Source organism: Micromesistius poutassou, assembly GCF_964030765.1.
Source record: "Micromesistius poutassou genome assembly, chromosome: 11".
Lineage (NCBI taxonomy): Eukaryota > Metazoa > Chordata > Actinopteri > Gadiformes > Gadidae > Micromesistius > Micromesistius poutassou.
In genome coordinates, this window is record NC_140281.1 from 11543234 (window position 1) to 11560733 (window position 17500).

Below are 17500 nucleotides of genomic sequence, written 5' to 3' on the forward strand. Positions count from 1 at the left end.
GACCCACCTCTCTCCCCCCCAACCCCCCCATCTCCTTCCTTCCACTACAGCTCGAGGTTATATTTGTTTGTACCGCAGCCTGGTGTGTGTTTAGCTTTGTGGTGGTAAACACTGATGGGGGAAAGAAGCGATTTACTAACGGAACAGAGCAGTGCTTATGGCCGCCGCGCCCAGCTGAGGCCAGGAACCCCGTGCTTAGACAATGACCTAAGATGAGAATGAGCTACCAACCCCCCTCCCCCCACTGCCCCGCCCCCCCCCCCCCCCCCCCCCCCGCCCCCGCCACAAAGAAAGAAAAAACGACTTGAAAAAGGATATTTCAAGTAACAATTTTAGGGGATCTTGTTTTGACAGTTGCTATACACAAATAGGCAAAATATATTTTAGACTTGGTAAGAAAAGCACTATTAGGTCAACAAGTGGTTTTGGCAGAGAGGGTCAAAAATGCGCTCCCAAAGCCCCTTGCTACATTAGACATGGAACAGGAAGATGTAACTGATTAGATGCTTCTTAACCCAAATGTGCACCCAACTTCAACAAAAAAAACTTTGACGATTCAAAACAAGCAAGCAACATGAGACCAAACCCCTCAAATGAGTTGCACTGGAACTAATCCCGGCTTTTCTTGGCCCGCTTGTGCTAAATTTAGTGTTTGTGTCTTGTCGCTGTTTGACAATTTCAGCACTGCATAGATCCCCATCGAGTCCCAGTTGTGGTGAAGCACTGACAGCCCTATGGCACTGCACATAACAATCTTAGGGTTGTTAGGTCATGGTGGTATTCCAAGCACTGTACTGTACTGCAGACTTTTTCCTCTTTTTCTTGTAATAGTGCTATATTTAGTCTGTATTATACATAGTTCCAATATAAAACCTTGTGAATATACAACGGTTTGATCTGCGAAGGGCAGACGGCAGCAGATGTTTATACCTCACACTGGAATATACAACAGTTCCCGAGACGTGCTTTGATACGCGATAGGCCAACGTGGGCCCAGAAATCAGCTGCTATGTGGAAAAACCGCAATCCTTTTTTTTCCCCCCTCGATCATTCCAATACTACCAGAGATAGACTTTCAAGAACGAGGGAATTTGAATGACCGCTTTTCAGGTTCAAAGCCACTTCATAGCTCTACACCCCTGTCACGTCGAGGAAAGAAATGCATGATTGGGACCACAAAATAGACTGTGCCTGTGTCTTTTCACGTACAGAATGTACAGAAATGTGGCCCTGTCATTATACAACACACCAATAAGTCCATCGATTGGAGGATGAGAAGAAGAAAATAGGAGGCGGGGGGGGGGGACTCATCACGGACCCTAGTGGGTTTTGATCGTGCACCCCTTCTTCCATTCCTAGAGTGAACAAAACAAAAACAAAAATGGAGCGTTCTGACACACTGAGGATCGCAGGGCACATGTGTTCCCCATATCGCCAGCGCCAAATGCAAACCATTCGCCCATTAACAGCAGTGAATCTACAGCTTCCTTTGTCTCCTCTGCCCGCCTCTTCAAAGGAATTGGCCGGTCCAGCTTGGTACCTTGTAAAAACAACACCCCCCCACCCCCCTACCACCACCACCACCACCACCAGCAAAAAAAACAGGGAGAAGAAGAAGCTATGTTTAGAAGCGGATTGCAGAGAGAACAGAAAACAGATCATATGCTTCCATTTGGGTTAGAACTTTGGTCTTCAAGTATTGTCGACATTCTTGAAAACATTGACAACATCTGACAGTGTTTTAAACGTGCCGAGGTGGGGGGGGGGGGGGGGGGAGGCTCTTTGACTCTCTCCCTGGCAGAGGGAGATGCTCAGAGTGGAACCGATGGAAGCAACCGCTCGACCCCATGGTCATATGCTTTACTTTGGAACAACTCTAAATAAATAAATATAAATAGGACACTGTTCTGCCACGCCTGTTTGTGTGTCTCTGGGGGAGTGTGTGTGGATGATGGCTGGTTTGAGCAGCCTCACCTGGTTGAGTCAGATTGGACTCTGGGGCTGGATGAGGCTGCACACCTGTTGCACATTGAGGAATCAGTGTGTACCGGTTGAACCAGCACACACTCAGGGAGAGAACTCCTGCATGGCAACATGGAGCACCAGGTCACGTGTCATTATATGCAAATCTTACAATAAACTGGATATCCAACCCCACCCCCCTGCGTCCCTGTCTAGAGGAGCCCAATACAATTCCCCTAGGTCAGAGTGTGGCAGCCACCTAGGTGGTGTGTAGCAATGGACTTTATTACAGCCTTACGGGGTCAATTGAATCAAGTGTTGGACAAAAAACGGTGCGCTTAGAATGGGAAATATTACTTAATAGAGCTTAGAATGGGATAAACTGGAGAGCTGTAACCATATCCAAAATAGGGAAAAAACAACACAATGGGAAAATAAAAACCAATTACAAATAACTGAATAATGTAATAATAATAAAAAATTTTTTTTATGAATACTGGGAAGTTAAAATGATGAGAATTTTCATATTTCACTCTTCACTCTCTCACTCTCTCTCTTTCTTAAGGCCTGGCTGAGAATTCTGACTGTATTCCTAAAGCCTAGCATACTCCCCTAATGGAGCTGCAGCAGGATCCATAACTCATAGCACTAAAACAAGCTGGGGAGGGACAACAGAGATGAGTTTAAAGTGACTTTCAGAGATACCCTTTTGACCTTTGCGTTAATGTGTAAGTGCATGCGCATGAGGGTGTGTGTGTGGGCTGTGTCTGTGTATGTGCGTTTGTGTGTGTGTGTGTGTGTGTGTGTGTGTGTGTGTGTGTGTGTGTGTGTGTGTAAATGTGTCTGTTAGCATGTGCGTGTATCTGTATGTGCCCAGTGGTGTCATGATATCCTGCACTACGCTGTGCTCTGCTGCAGTGCCAGTAGCGTACACGTACGTGCACAACGGCGGGGCCCCCTGACAGGTGGAGGGGTGCAGGGGCCTGACTTTATAGACCTCGGTACGCGATGGGGGGCCCTTTGTTGACAGCCGTCGACTGCAGCAGGATGCAAGAGGCTGGGAGGAGGGGGGGGGGGATGTTCTTTGCCGTCATTTGCTACCGTCTCGGTAGCAAGATGTGAAGAGAACTCAAGGGTTGGGAATGAGAAGTGCAAACATTACCTTGCTCTGCTATATGGTCGCAGGATAGGAGAGACCGGGGCGGGGTGGGGGGGGGCGGGGGGGTGGGGTGGGGGGGAAAGGGGGGAGGTGTTGGATGAAATGCTGTGCGGTCGCTTCTGGATCCGGTATTTGAAATAGGAGACGCTTTTAAATAAAACACAGACGCTTAAGAGAGCCGCCGCCGTCTGACGATCCTGGGTGATATGTGCTAAGCAAGCGGTGAGGCTTGTGGGGGAGAGTACATGGGGGGGAGGGAGGAGGGAGGGAGGGGGGAGGGAGGCCGGGGGGACGGCTGTGAAGTGTCCACGTTAAACACCTCGTAAAAGCATTACAAGGGTTTTTAGACTTTAGACCGTGGCTCTGTTATGCACCACAGTCTTGCGGATGTTCACTGTTTAGTAATTAGCCACAGACTCACCTCTGGGAGGAAGAAAATGTGCCGACACAGGCTCGTTCACACAAGGAGGCCGTATTACGTTTAGTGTAGCAATTAGCAGCAATTAGGCTCTCCCCAGAGAAGCCGGTGGTGGTGGTGGTGGTAGTACTGTGTCTGGCCAGCAGAGGGAGAGAAACATAATTTTGTTGAGCACACACACACACACACACACACACACACACCAATGCATTGGGGGCGAGAAGGAAACAAGGCCTTCTTATCTACTTCTGGATCTTTCTCCCCTGAAGTTTGCTTAACAATTAAACAAACAACATATGAAAGCTTTTGGCAACAACATGGGTGTTCACACCATTTAATTAGAAAAAGCCCATGATTTCCTGTTCTCTATGATTGTGATGTGTGATTTTTTGCTTAAAATGCTGGATTAAAACGTGTAAGTACTTGCATTAGAAATACCTAATAGAAATAACCTAACTTTAGAAACATATCCTACATTTTGAACCTGCATTTAAAGCATTCCCCATTTATCCAATGAAAATAAACTTAAATATGAAAAGTTCTTGTGTGTAGGTGTAGACTCATCTGTCTCTGATCAAACCCAGCATATCACGGGACACAGCAGGCTAACTGTTCCCAGCTGGTAAAACACTACATTCTATGACACACTGCTCATGTTGCAAAATAACTAGGTATGTTCACCTAATTCACCTAATCAGCTGTTTGGTTCAGGCTGGTCAAACAACCCTCAACGCACACGCACAGGCACAGGCACGCACTCACAACAACCCCCCCACCCTCACCCACAGAAAAAAAAGAAACACACACTCCCACAGACACACACACTTATGTCAAAGCCATGAAGTCATGTTAAAGGCAAAACCCAAATTGCTTGAATACTAAACGCCTTATATTAAGATATCCAACCCCTGTGCAAATATCCTTCCGTAAATATTTTTGAAACACAAAAAAAAACAAGAGAAGCAGTGTGTCGCTCCAGCTTCCAGCAGCAGAGAGGTTCATCTTATACCGCTCTGAGACAAAAAGAAGGAGTAAAAAAAAAAATACAATAAAAAAGGCTGCGATGTGCGCCTAAAATAAAACAGATATTTGTCTTGGCTCTCGTCTGGCTTGGGTTTCTGACGGAAGCAATATTATATAAACGGCTACTGGACAAACCCCGGGAATAAGGGTGCCACGTGTTGGTTCCTTCTGCACAGCGACTCGTCTCATTGGGGACACACACACACACACACACACACACACACACACACACACACACACACACACACACACACACACAAATTCAGACACATGCACACACACACACACACACACACACACACACACACACACACACACACACACAGACATTCAGACACATGCACACACACATTCCTTCACACACACACACACACACACACACACACACACACACACACACACACACACACACACACACATTCACACAAACACACACACACACACACAACCAGACATTTAGATTCCCAGACAGATACATACCCACACATTTACATTCACAGACACGCACGCACGCACGCACGCACGCACGCACACACACACACACACACACACACACACACACACACACACACACACACACACACACACAAAAGTGTGTGTGTGTGTGTATGAAAGTGAAAGTGTTGTCTTTTGTATTATTGTTAATGTTCATTTGTACTTTTTAGCGAAAACCTGAAATCCTTTTAAAGTGTACATTTTCCTGCCATTTTTTACTAAGCATAAATTGCTTAATCTACTTTGGAGTTGAACTACAAGTGTACCTTGGCAGTGTCATTAATGATATTTTTTCCTTGCAAAACCACACTTTTCTGCATTCAAAAGTTTTGGGGGAAAATACTGAATTAGTCCTAATCTATCACAGGCTACTTTTTGGTTGTTTTCTTTTTCACTTCAAATTAAAAGCGCTCCATTTGCGTTGCATCATTTGAGCTCATTACTGAACATGTCGGTGAACGCTTGAAGTGTGCCGCTCCGCGCAGTGAGGTGAGAAGTTGCATCATGTTCTCCATAAGTTGTATTGTCTGGTCCGAGAGATGAGGCGGAGCCTTCTCCGAAGTCAGGCGTTCTCAAGCTATTTCCGATCAGTCTGGGTCACTGGCATTTCTCTCCTTTTTGTCTTTTGCGTGTGTGTTGTTTTCATTTCGTGCCCCTGCCATGTTTTGACACATTAATATTCACCAGATGCCCTGTCAGACCTATCACAGGCGCGCTTCATTTCTCGGCTTCCGTGGTCTCCGACAAACCTATTGCACAGCTGCCATCATCGGACAGCAACCCCCCCCCCCCCACCCACCGCCCCACCCCTCGCCCCACCCCTCGCCCCTTGCACAAACACTAAAAACAAAACCTAACTGCCCATGTCAGAAACCAGAGCCAAAGGCTTAAAAATAAAAGCCAAACGCTTAAAATAAAAGCATCCTACGATGAAGCGCTGCTTTAAAAATAAACCATAACACCACGTCCCTCTCTACCTTCACAGTGTCTTCCCTCTGGCGTGGACGGTCCCCATTGGGACTCGCTCACCGCACACCAGCGGCATGTACGCTGACGCTGTATGGAACCGGTCGTGTGCAGGGAGCTCACAGGAGTGATGTTCACCGGTGCCGTTTCATTTAGCTCATTGGGTTTTTACACTGATTGCCACAGAATGCTTCACTTGACATTAGACTTAGCCAACGGCCCTTTGGAAGGAAAATTCCTCGGAATATTCAACCCGGGGGTCAGTAGAAAATTCCTGCACGAAACAGGAGAAAAAGAGCAGAGTTCGCCTGTTTCCTGTCATTTAGCCCGACTAACACTTTACTCACAAAAGCGCTGTTGTTGTTCCTCGTAATTCTCCGTTCTCTCGTACCTTGAGGTACTTGACCAGTTTCTGGATCTGCCAGTATTCGGAGGGAAGGTCCATGTTGCTCTTGGGCCGGCGATCTGGCTGCTCCTCGTCTTCCTCGCTCGCCGAGGAGCTCTCGCTGAAGAGCTCCTCCATCTTACTGTGAACAGGGCGGGGGGGGGGGGGGGGGGGGGGCGGTTAAAACTAAGCTTTATAGAGGAGGATAATGAAGCCAGAGGAGAAGGGCAACCAGGAAGAAGCTCACCTTCTCTGGGAGGACTGGTGCCCCGGTAGGGAGGCCAAGGAGAAGTTGGCCTTCCTCTTGCTCTCAGACTTCAGCATCTTCTCCTGCGTCTCACCCGCCCTCCCCTTTCCAGATCCCTTACTCGATTTCTTCTGCTCCGCTTCACTGTAATGACGCAGAAATGAGTCATAGAGGTTCCTATTTTTGGAAGTATTTTCATTATTGAATGATTTGCGGTAGGTTTCCTAAGAGACATTTTTTTTGCTTTCCTCTTAAAGAAAGGGGGAGGGTTATCAGAAGGTCCGAGGAGCAAAGGAGCAGAGCCAGAGGCTATACTGGAGCCGCTCCGAAGGAACAGAGTCAGACATAGATATGGAAAGCAATAATGCATGATTGGATCTGCTAAACACTATTTGTCAGCGTCCTGACTCACCCAATCGCTTTTCCTGTTTTTCTTTTGTTTTAATGGAAGAACCAGCTTGGTCTACCTACACAAAAGACCCCCCCCCTCCCCATTAAAGCTTCTTAACAAAAATTCAAGGGTCAAGTTCCCCCAGAGTCTATGCAGCAGGGATATATAAGGATTCAAATGAAGCAACAGGCGGACTGGAGTCATCATTACGATACAAAGAGAGATGGATGGGGGGGGGGGGGTCCGCTCACCACCGCCATACATGCTAACAGAAACACAGATGGCCTTTTAAAGTCACCGGGGCCACTCGGGTGACCATAACTCCCCGCCCTCCCGCCTCCCCCCGCCCCCCCAAAACGGGGCACCGCAGAGCAATAAAATCTGGTTTTAGTTCAAACGTTGTTGCGTTGGGAAAAAAAAATAGAAGCCTTTTTCTGCACGGATAGCATGCACAGGTTTTTCCGGTTTGTCACTCGTCAGGGAAGGCCAGAGGTTTCCAATCGGGCCCACGCCAGCCTGCTCCGTCGCGTGCGCAGGGGTTGAGTCCTCCTCAGTGAATACAACCTCCCACTATCCCCGCTCTGCGACATATACCACTTCAAATCAAATGGCCGTACAACGCAGTGCAACACTATTGCACGGCTTTGTCTCCGATCGATCCAGTCCACCTGGGGCCGCAAAGTGGCCGTATACATACACACCTTGGCAGGGGAAGTTATAGGGACAGCTGGCAGGGCCAGACTGCCAGAGGGCAGGAAGCAGGAAGCAGTGCACTGGTTGCCCAGTACTATGTGTTCTATATGCGCGCCGGGCTATTCCGAGACGATATGTGCATTCAATAGCTTGTGAAAAAAGCCATGGCCTTTTGGGTGATTTTATCATGGGAAAGCGACTCCATTTGCAAGAGGGAAAGTTGAAACCCTGCTTCAATCCAAATCAGGAAGAACTGTGGACATTTAGATGAATAAGCTCACGTTTTCTGGTGCCCGGGTAGGGAGGCCACGGAGTAGTTGCCCTTGGTGGATCTCAGGATCGTCTCCTGCGTCTCGCCGGCCCTCTCCCTCCCAGTGCCCTTACTGGGTTTCTTCTGCTGCGCTTCGCTGTACAGACATAATGAGAGTCATTATGCCCGCTCCTATTTGGAAAATTGCTTCGTTTTCTAACATATTCATTATTAAATGCTTTTCAGCGGGCATTTTCTTTCGCAAACCAAGATTCTTTTATCGCGAGCCAGTTTCTCTCTCACTCTCAAAATGGGGACAGTTATCACAAGGTACAGCTGCAACAGCTCAGGCCCAGTTAAATGTATTTTATCAATCAGAAAACATATGTGACAGATCATTTTGAGGATTCTTTTTTCTTTCCTATAGACTTCTCAGAAATGCGTTTGTGTGTATACGCGCGTGTGTGTGCGTGTGTGTCTGTAATTGAGCAGAGAGAGGCTTTCCACGCTGCGAAACGCGGCCATTTACCGAGATCGTCGTATAATCAGGAATATGTGCGCTCTAGCCTCGAAATTCATTATCCGTACAACCGTCTCTGTATAATGTGTGAGTGTTGGCGCGTGCGTGGGGCAGACCCGACAGAGCGCACGTGGCTGACTCCGCCATCACCCCGGCCTTACGCCCAGGCCCTACAACCGCAGTGTGTGTGTTTGTCTGTGTGCGTCTGTGTGTGTGTTTGTGTGTCTGTGGAAGGAGCGGTGGGGGGAGTGGGGGTGGACAAAGCTCCACATAGCAGCCTGTACAACATCTTGTGAGCAGGGAGGGGGGTTATCACCTACTCAAAGGGAGACGTGAGGCCGAGATTCCTCCATTTGAGGGATGGTTCCCATTTCTTCTTGCTGCTCGTCGTGTTCACCGCGTGCTCTTGCCGTCTCGCCATCTTGGGTGCATTCTTCTCCTGATGCTTGCAAGACCTCTGGGGTTGGCCTTGTTCCTCCGCACCAACCGGTTCCACATGTTGGACCTTTTGTGTTGATGGAAGCCTTTCTTGAACTGCAGAATCCTGTTGAAAAGCAGGCAAAGAATGAAAAGAGAGTGAGAGAGAGAGAGAGAGAGAGAGAGAGAGAGCGAGAGACATTTAAAGTAGTACTGAACCCCTCATTAGCACTAAATACTAGCAGTGGGATACACACACACAATAAATTGTGTCTGTTATAGAGTTTAAATGGACGTGGGCTTGTGTATTTCAAAGACTGAAAGCAAAACATAACTCTGAATCATTGTTCTGAATCTGGGAATATCTTTCCATCCGCCATCTCTCATATTGCCCCTTTTTTCCTTTTCTTTATTTTCTGTTATTAATTTTTCTGATGAATAAAACCCAGCTATGGACGGGAAGGCGGGCTGGTCCCTTTGCAGCCAAATAAGAACTAATCAGGGTTGGTGGGAAAAAAGCATCAGGGACATCCCGTTAACAGCAGTCTCCTTTTCTGCCTAGTCGCCTCGACCCCAGAGCCTGTGTAACGACAGCCCATATGAGGCCATGGGAATAAAAAGCCCATTGTAACAAAAAACATATTCCTAGAGTTTACGTTTTTTTTTTAAACAGGAGAGGTACCCCTCTGTTAATTGGGCCAGACGCTATCAAAAAAGTGTATTGTTCCTTCGCAATCCTCCACCCTGAAAACCCCACGGCTTGGCACGAGTGCAGTGGAGTGGTTGTGTCATTGTTAATCAGTGCGTTTTTTTTTTTTTGGTGGGGCGGAGGGGGGGCTTGAAATGGTAGTTTGAAGGTCTCTCTGTCTGACTTTACAACCTGCATGTGTTGGCCAATGAGAGGCACGTCAATGGTTTGGAGGCAGGGAGGTTTTTAAATCAGAGACACCTGCTAGGCGCAAAATAGCTTGGACTGTCATTGATGGACGGGGCTCAGTTCTCTGTGTTGGTGTAGCCAAGGCACGCCACGTCACTTCTCCAAAAAGGCTTGTTTTTCATAAAACATAAAGTGCCGCTATTGGCAGTATACAGGCCAATTCATTCGCCTTAAAAGCACCACATTCTGATTTGTATTAAAGCATCCAGACTCCTTTAACTCTATTATAGCTGAAATGGACATCGGCCATGTGCTTGGGGCCCTCCACAGCAACGCTCCCCCATCACAGGTGCCTCTCTCCCGCAGCTTCAGCAACACACCGATGGAGCCAGCAAGCACCATGGTGTGTGTGTGTGTGTGTGTGTGTGTGTGTGTGTGTGTGTGTGCGTGTGCGTGTGTGTGTGTGTGTGTGTGAGGGGCGGCGCAGCGAGGAACGCCCACAGCTCCGCACATGGTTCTCAGTAACAAGTATTTTCATCACAGGCCACATTCAATCATCCATCACTTTATTCATTTTTCTCATTTGTTTAAATTTATTTTTCCATCCGCTACTGAACCAAAAAGGAAAAAAAAAAAAAAATGTAGTGTCTAAATATTTACATGTGTCCCGGGCAGCCTTATATCTAATGACCTGATCCACAGCTGTGGGTCGGAAAAAACTGCACGGCAAATCTGCAGCCATCGCGCCATAAAGTGGCTGTCTGTGGCGAGGCGCAAACAATCTCGGCTGAGCGGCGATGACGGGAATAAGAAAGGCAGACCATATTCATTTAACTATTTGCCCAAATGTCACTTGATTGAGGCTGTCTGTCCTAATAAAGTTTTAAAAAGTGCTTCCTCGCATTGGAAAACACAGATATCTTGGGGAGATTAGGTGTGTTTTCTTTGGCTGAGCACCGGGGGGGGGGGTGGGGGACTGCTGCTTTGCAATCAGAGAACCGCAAACTGATCCTCGCAGGATTGCATTTCTGACAGACAGGTCCTGCTAACCAAACCGTCTTGAATAATAACTCAAAACACGAAGCAGCTTCTACTCCACCAAGTAGCACCTGCAACGATTTCACGCCTCAGCGATGAAAGATCTAGGCAATAATGTTCGCCTTTCTTTCGTTGCTCTATACGACTCGGCCATACTGAACTACAAAAGTGATTGTGTGAAGAACACAGAATTTAAAAAACAATGTCCCGTCATGGAAATGTGTCATGCTTTAGCTTAGAAATAAATTATTAAACGTGTAGTAAGCATCAAGTGCAGTGTTAGGAGCGTGTTTTGGTGCACGCCCACTCCGGTGTGTAGCCATGGACACATCAAAGGAGCGGAGGAGATGGGCACTTTCCATGATTTATCCTTGAGCAAACCCCTCCACAGTGTTTATTTTACTGCCTCTGTCCATCATCTTTAAAGGACTGGGCTTCATGGCATCACTCTTCACACCGGACTCGTAAAACATAAAAGCCCGGACGTCTCTCTCTCTCTCTCCCGCTCCCTCTCGCTCTCTCTCACTCTCTCTCTAGCTTGGCACCATTCACTGGCTTAGTAAAAATCCTTCACTCAGCCCGCCCGCCACTCAAAACCCGCCCCTGGCACTCTCTGGCACACTGTGTTCTATCACCTACTGTAAAGAAATCACACAGGCTGACCACAATTTGACACATATCAGAAAAACCCATTTCCCATTGAGTAGAGCATATGAGGACCAGTATGATGTTATTATTTTAAATGGTTAAAAAGTAATGGGCGTTTAAAGGTGCTGTAGGTAAGATTTAGGAGCTATTACTTGAGTGAAATTTGTAAGAAATCTCACAGCCATCCGTCAGCCATTAGTGAGTGAAATGCGATGTGAGTCTGTTTTGTATTGATGTGCCTACCCCTTTGTATGAGCCAACCATATTGAAGACTGCTCCTGGCTCATTTCTGACCAATCAGGTCATCTCATCTGTGATTGGTTAGGGGAATCCATCTTGCCCATCAATCACATGTGGGCGAACTGCAACACTTCTCAATGGCAGAGAAATGTTGGGAGCGAGAAAAAAGCAGATCTTTCTGCTTTAGCTCTTTCTTTATGACTCTTCCGAAATCCTACCTACAGTATCTTTAAAGCTGCCAACAGCAAATTATTGGAAGTATGGCGTCACCTCACACGACGATTGGTTAAAAGGATCATGTGATGAGAATGATATGTAGACACAGAGATATCTAAAAGCCAAGAAATAGAAGAAGCTACTGTTGTGTTGTGGAAAGCAGCTGAAAAGCCACCGCTTCCCGCTCTTCAGTGTTTGATGAGCCCGGGTCGAGCCTGGGCTTTCCAACAAACACTGCGGCACGCAAGAGAAATAACATGTTCATATTTTCAAATGATTAACAGATACTTTATTTATATTTTGGTTTCAAGTGCAGCTGGCAGAAATTAGGCAGCTGATTTGTTATGTCATTGAATCGTTCGGGCAGGAAATAGCACCACTGAATGAATCAACCGCATTTCAGTGTCTTTGCACATGGCAGCCTGTCTGTTTATGTGTTTGTGTGTGTGTCTGTCTCTGTGTGTGCATGTATGTGTGTGTGTGTGTGTGTGTGTGTGTGTGTGTGTGTGTGTGTGTGTGTGTGTGTGTGTGTGTTACTGTGTAGTTTTGTGTGTTAACTTGCGTTAAACAAAGTCGGGTGGGGATGGGGAGGGGGGGATGTGACTTGAGGAGGAATCGTTAGAAAGCTTCTTTTTTTTTAGCACACATCCAGACACTAGCTCACTGGTGAGAAACAACGTGCAAACACTGATTTCACCCGCCCACACACACACACACACACACACACACACACACACACACACACACACACACACACACACACACACATATTTGCATGACTCATAGAATCAATGTATATCAGAGGTCTGGAGAGTTTGGAAGTCTCGCTTATGTATGGAACAAAGAGGCAATTCAACAGAGCCATCTTCCATGCTTGGTGGAGCCAAACGTCATCGGCTTAGAAAAATACATGACAGTGAGAGACAGCGAGAGAGAGAGAGCGAGAGAGAGAGAGCGCGAGAGAGAGCGCGAGAGAGAGAGCGAGAGAGAGAGACAGAGGGAGAGGGAGAGAGAAACTGTATCCTTGTCTACCGTGAGACCCCGTTACCTGACTGTTGACGTTCCTGGCAAAGTGAGGGGAGCGGCTCTTCAGCAGCATCGCCAGGTCTGCGTATGTGTCACTCATCTTGGTGTAGATGTCATCCGTCTCCGCCGCCTGTTTCAAACCCTGGTCAACACAGGAGAGAGAAGTAGAGGGAGAGAGAGAGACGTGGTCAGATCGAATCGAATCATCTCTGCAACACAACAAACCTCTGTAAATGTAGCCCACATGTCCCTTTGCAGAATTCTCAGCGAGAGAACTCAAAAGAGAACTATAACAACTACTAAGAGCTAGGAAAGAAGAAACGTCTGTTCACCCAAACAGGTGAAACCACTACAATATTTTCAGGAGAAGCCCGAGGTGGGATTGTGTCAAAATGTAACCCTTTTGGAAACCAATAAGTGTTTTGTGTCCTCGGCTGAACCACTACAGGTGAAAAACTGTTAGAACTGTAACAATGTGGAAATGTGCGGTTTGTCAACATATCCCTTTTGGAAGAATGGAAGATTGCCACAGCTCACAACATGGCCTCTCTCAGATACATCGGGTACGCATTGAGAGTACTATGTAAGTAGTAGAATGTGTACTTGTCAAACTAAATATGACTTAATATGTTACTATACTATTGCCTGGTGGGTTCTAATTTGGCAGTGTCAGGCCCGATAGCAGCATACCACGCTAGCATTTGAAAAAGCCTGCCCTTAGACACTAAGTTATCCCAATCCAAGACGGTATTCCAAACACAGGTTCAACATTTATGTGCAATTAAAATGATTCAGTGTTATGATGACGTTTGTCTTTTTGGTCCTAAATCAAAACCAAATCTCCTGTCCTACCTGGTTGAGGAAGACTCCGGCCTTGCTGCAGGTGATGTGGAGGGGCTTCTTATCACAGGGCTCCACCACCAGGTAACAAATCTCCCCTTGCACCTGCCTCCAGGGCGGGCTGCGACAGCCATTGGAAAATTCATAATCTGTGTATAGAAGAAATCATCACGATAAGGGAGTCATCCTTCTCGGAAAAATACTTCATAGTCCTATTCCGTTGGTTCATCTTGTGTTTCTAGAATTCGGGGTCAAAGAGGGATTTGTCCTACAAATAGTGTTTTAGGTATCTGGGTTTTCTGTCTTGTTTTCTGTCTTTTCTGTCTTGGTGTCTCTCTGTGTCTGTCCCAACGTGTGTTGGGACTGGATAGAACTATGGTCGGGGTTTCTAGTTGTCGTAGATAGATAATCCGAGAATGAGTTCAATGAGTGCAGCCATCATGGCAAAACTCAGGTGCTGCCAAGGACATTGACAGATCACCCCTTCTGTATAGTTCGAGTCCTATATACAAGAGTCCAGTTTAGAGCTGCCATGATTTCACTTCCCGCATAAATCACCTTTGAAAAATCAGGTCATCAGTCATATTTCACAGTTGCCCCAATATTACCCTAGCCCTTTCAAATTTGGAATGGTTGAAGTAGAAGGCTTTTTTCGACTTCCCACCTTAATCACAGGGAAACTTGATTTTCAATAGGCTTGTTTCTGATGACCTGAGGTGTGAATGTGGTCCGCCACCCTGAACTCTTAACTACTCTGGTATTGCAAATCAGCTAAGATGTTGATGTTGAATTGATTCATGTGTCGAGAAAATCCAATCTGAAAAATGTAATGACATTGGTGGTGCTTTATTTTTCCTTCTTGTCAAAAGTGCAACCGGGCAGTACTTTTTTCTGGAATATTGAGTAAAAGCCCTAATAGTGATTGCTTCTCTCATGAGCGAGTGTGACACACACACACACACACACACACACACACACACACACACACACACACGCACACACAGGGCTGATTCAAACCTGATGTGTATCGAACAGACTTCAACACTCGCTTGTTTCCCTCGCTGCAGAAGCCTTTCAACAGCTCCACCTCATTCTTCACAGCCGACGGCCTGAGTCCGGTTTCTCTGTGGCAGGAGGGAACGAGAGAGAGAGTTAGAGAGAGAGAGCGAAAATGGTAAAAACAAAACATACAGGGTTATTTTTCCTCGTTTTATCTGTCATGTAGCTGTCTTAACTTAATCAGAAGCAAACACACACTCTAGGAGTGGAAGCTGGTCAGTATGATCAGGAAGATTCAAAAGATGTGGATTGTCGACTTGGGTTTACTTTAAGGTAAAGTTTCAGAAACCTTTTGTGACTCACTGTTGTCTTTGTTATTTCTTTCCTTATTAGAAGCAGAGGTTGATTATGCAGACATTTACCTGTACCCAGACATAAGTTATGAATTCCAGCAAAATGACAGGAATGTTTTCCACTTTGTTTTGTTGAATTTAGACTTTCCTACAATGTAGCCAAATCAAAACAAAGCAATCCTACATTAATCTACCAATTTACAATTTCACCAAGAAAATGAATAATTTTCCAACATTCTTTTAACTCCTGTGCCTTAGTACACAACATAACTTTTGGCCTGAAATAAACAATTCTTAATTTTCCAGATCTTCTAGTCTGGGAAGGAACCGTGCCTACTGCGGCTGGGAAGGAACTGGTGTCCTGGGCCCTGGGTCCTGCAACTGGGCACTGGGCACTGGGCACTGGGCCCTGGGCATTGGTAACTGGGCACTAGGCACTCACATGGAGAAGTCTGTGAGGGCCTTGCTGATGAGCTGGTTGTCTAGCTGTTGGAGCAGGAAGAAGAGCTGCATCTTGACCTCCGAGTCCTGGGCCTGCTCTGGGCCCTCTTTCTTCAACTTCTCCACCAGCTCCAGCGCTGACGTGTCTGCGCCTCCTTCCAGGGCCGTGGCGAGGCTTGGACCAAGGACTTTCACCACCAGATCTCGGTTTGCTTTTAAAACAGGATGCCAATTGCAAGTGCCATTTTATTTGCAGCCATCATGTTTTTGTTTTGTTGTTGTTGTTATACGTTAACCAAAAGCTCTATTTATGACTCCCTTGTGTGCCTCCGTCACCCTATTCAAGCCAGAATAAAGGTGTTGTATCAAGTGTGGTGTCTTCAATATGTGGAATGTAACATCAGGCTCCTCTAGAGTAAACAACAGGTACATTACACGGATCACATCGGGGAACCTGAGGAAGACACACCAGAGCCTGTATAAGGTTGTGTTTCCTTTTCTAAAACTAAATCATCCCACTCTTTCCCCAAAAACCTCCTCAGCCAATCGGGACAATGAGGCGCATGTTCTACCATTCCTCCCCCGCCCCCCCCCTCCTCCCAGTCATATTATGTTGGGTTTGACAAATATCTATCCTCAACCTAACCGGCTTTGGCATGTGCCCCTATGGCAAGTTTATCTCTGCAAACAATTAGAACTAAAATAATCTCATGGCAGTGTAATTGGATAGAAGAACAGGATAACGAGCAGGACAAACAAATTAAGTCTGTGGGTTGCATGGAAGTACGCTGGCGGCGGCCCTGCTTAGGGATGCAAATGGGATTCAAATCTGGTCCTTGCGGTTGCCTCTTGCCATACCTTCCAGACAGGCTGCGACCTCCGTCAGCCCCCTATCCCCGGCCAGCTGCACCAGCTTAGAGAGCTGGCTGAAGCTCCCCACTGCTATGGTCGGGGGGGAGAGCCGGAGCAAGGGATGACCTTTGCCGTCGTTTTCCTGGGACTGTACATCTGCAGCGCTGGAAAATAGGATGAAACACGGCATTGTGAAACGAGTGTGGTGGACATCCGAGACGAAGGCTGCATGGCTCCGATCCCTTGTTGGCAGTTATCTCATCTGTGGGTTCCGATGTTTTGTGTGCCTGTGTGCGAAACTTCGACAGAATGGATTATTAGATTTATTGTAATGATTATAGAACATACGATTCATTGTATTATATTTTATTAAATATTGAATGATTATAGAACATATAATTCAAATTGACTTGCTGTTACGCTATCAATCTCATTTGTGTGGAGATCGGTGTGTGCCTGTGTGCTATTTGGAAAGAACTGATTATCCGATTTATTTTAATAATCCTAGAACATAATTGGATCTATTCTATTAAATATTTAACAATTCTAGAACATATAATTCATTGTATTATTATATTATATTAAATTAATCAACGTAGGTATGCGATTGATGGTTACCTAGGGACCAACTGATAATAAAACATAAACCTTTATACAGTGCAAAAAGTGTATCTAAACACAGGTCAGAAACCACATGCCCAAACACACAATACTACCAACAACAGGGCCTGCGCACACACAGATAATACTGAAAGCAGACTTCTGCCTGCAGCATGCCTGATGATTAGACAAACCTGATGTCGTAGTCGGTATTGAAATCAGATGCCACTAAGGTGGAAGTCCACTGCAGTGGCTCTTCAAACACATGAGCTGCCTCCTGTGGATGCCTGGAGCCAAACTGCTCCACAAAGCGCAGGATGTCTTTCAACAACAACTCATTGATTGGAGTGATCTCCAGTTTGCCGGTACTACCAGAGCTGGCCGATGTCCACTGAGCAGCCCTGGTCAATGATGCCCCCATCAAAACTCTCAAGGTCGCCTTAC

At 46.4% G+C, this 17500-nt stretch overlaps 1 protein-coding gene across 1 annotated transcript in view; it reads right to left on the reverse strand.

The window, feature by feature from the left end:
* odad2 (outer dynein arm docking complex subunit 2) overlaps nt 1–17477 on the reverse strand; it is a gene marked incomplete at both ends in the record, with an annotated part of 38971 nt that extends 21494 nt beyond the window's left edge. The window contains 10 exon segments of the mRNA XM_084475183.1: nt 6415–6550; nt 6656–6799; nt 8021–8146; nt 8830–9053; nt 12994–13113; nt 13824–13960; nt 14829–14935; nt 15606–15816; nt 16463–16620; nt 17251–17477. Of these exon segments, the coding sequence (XP_084331309.1) occupies nt 6415–6550; nt 6656–6799; nt 8021–8146; nt 8830–9053; nt 12994–13113; nt 13824–13960; nt 14829–14935; nt 15606–15816; nt 16463–16620; nt 17251–17477 (1590 nt within the window).
* Between the last annotated feature and the right edge of the window lie 23 nt (nt 17478–17500).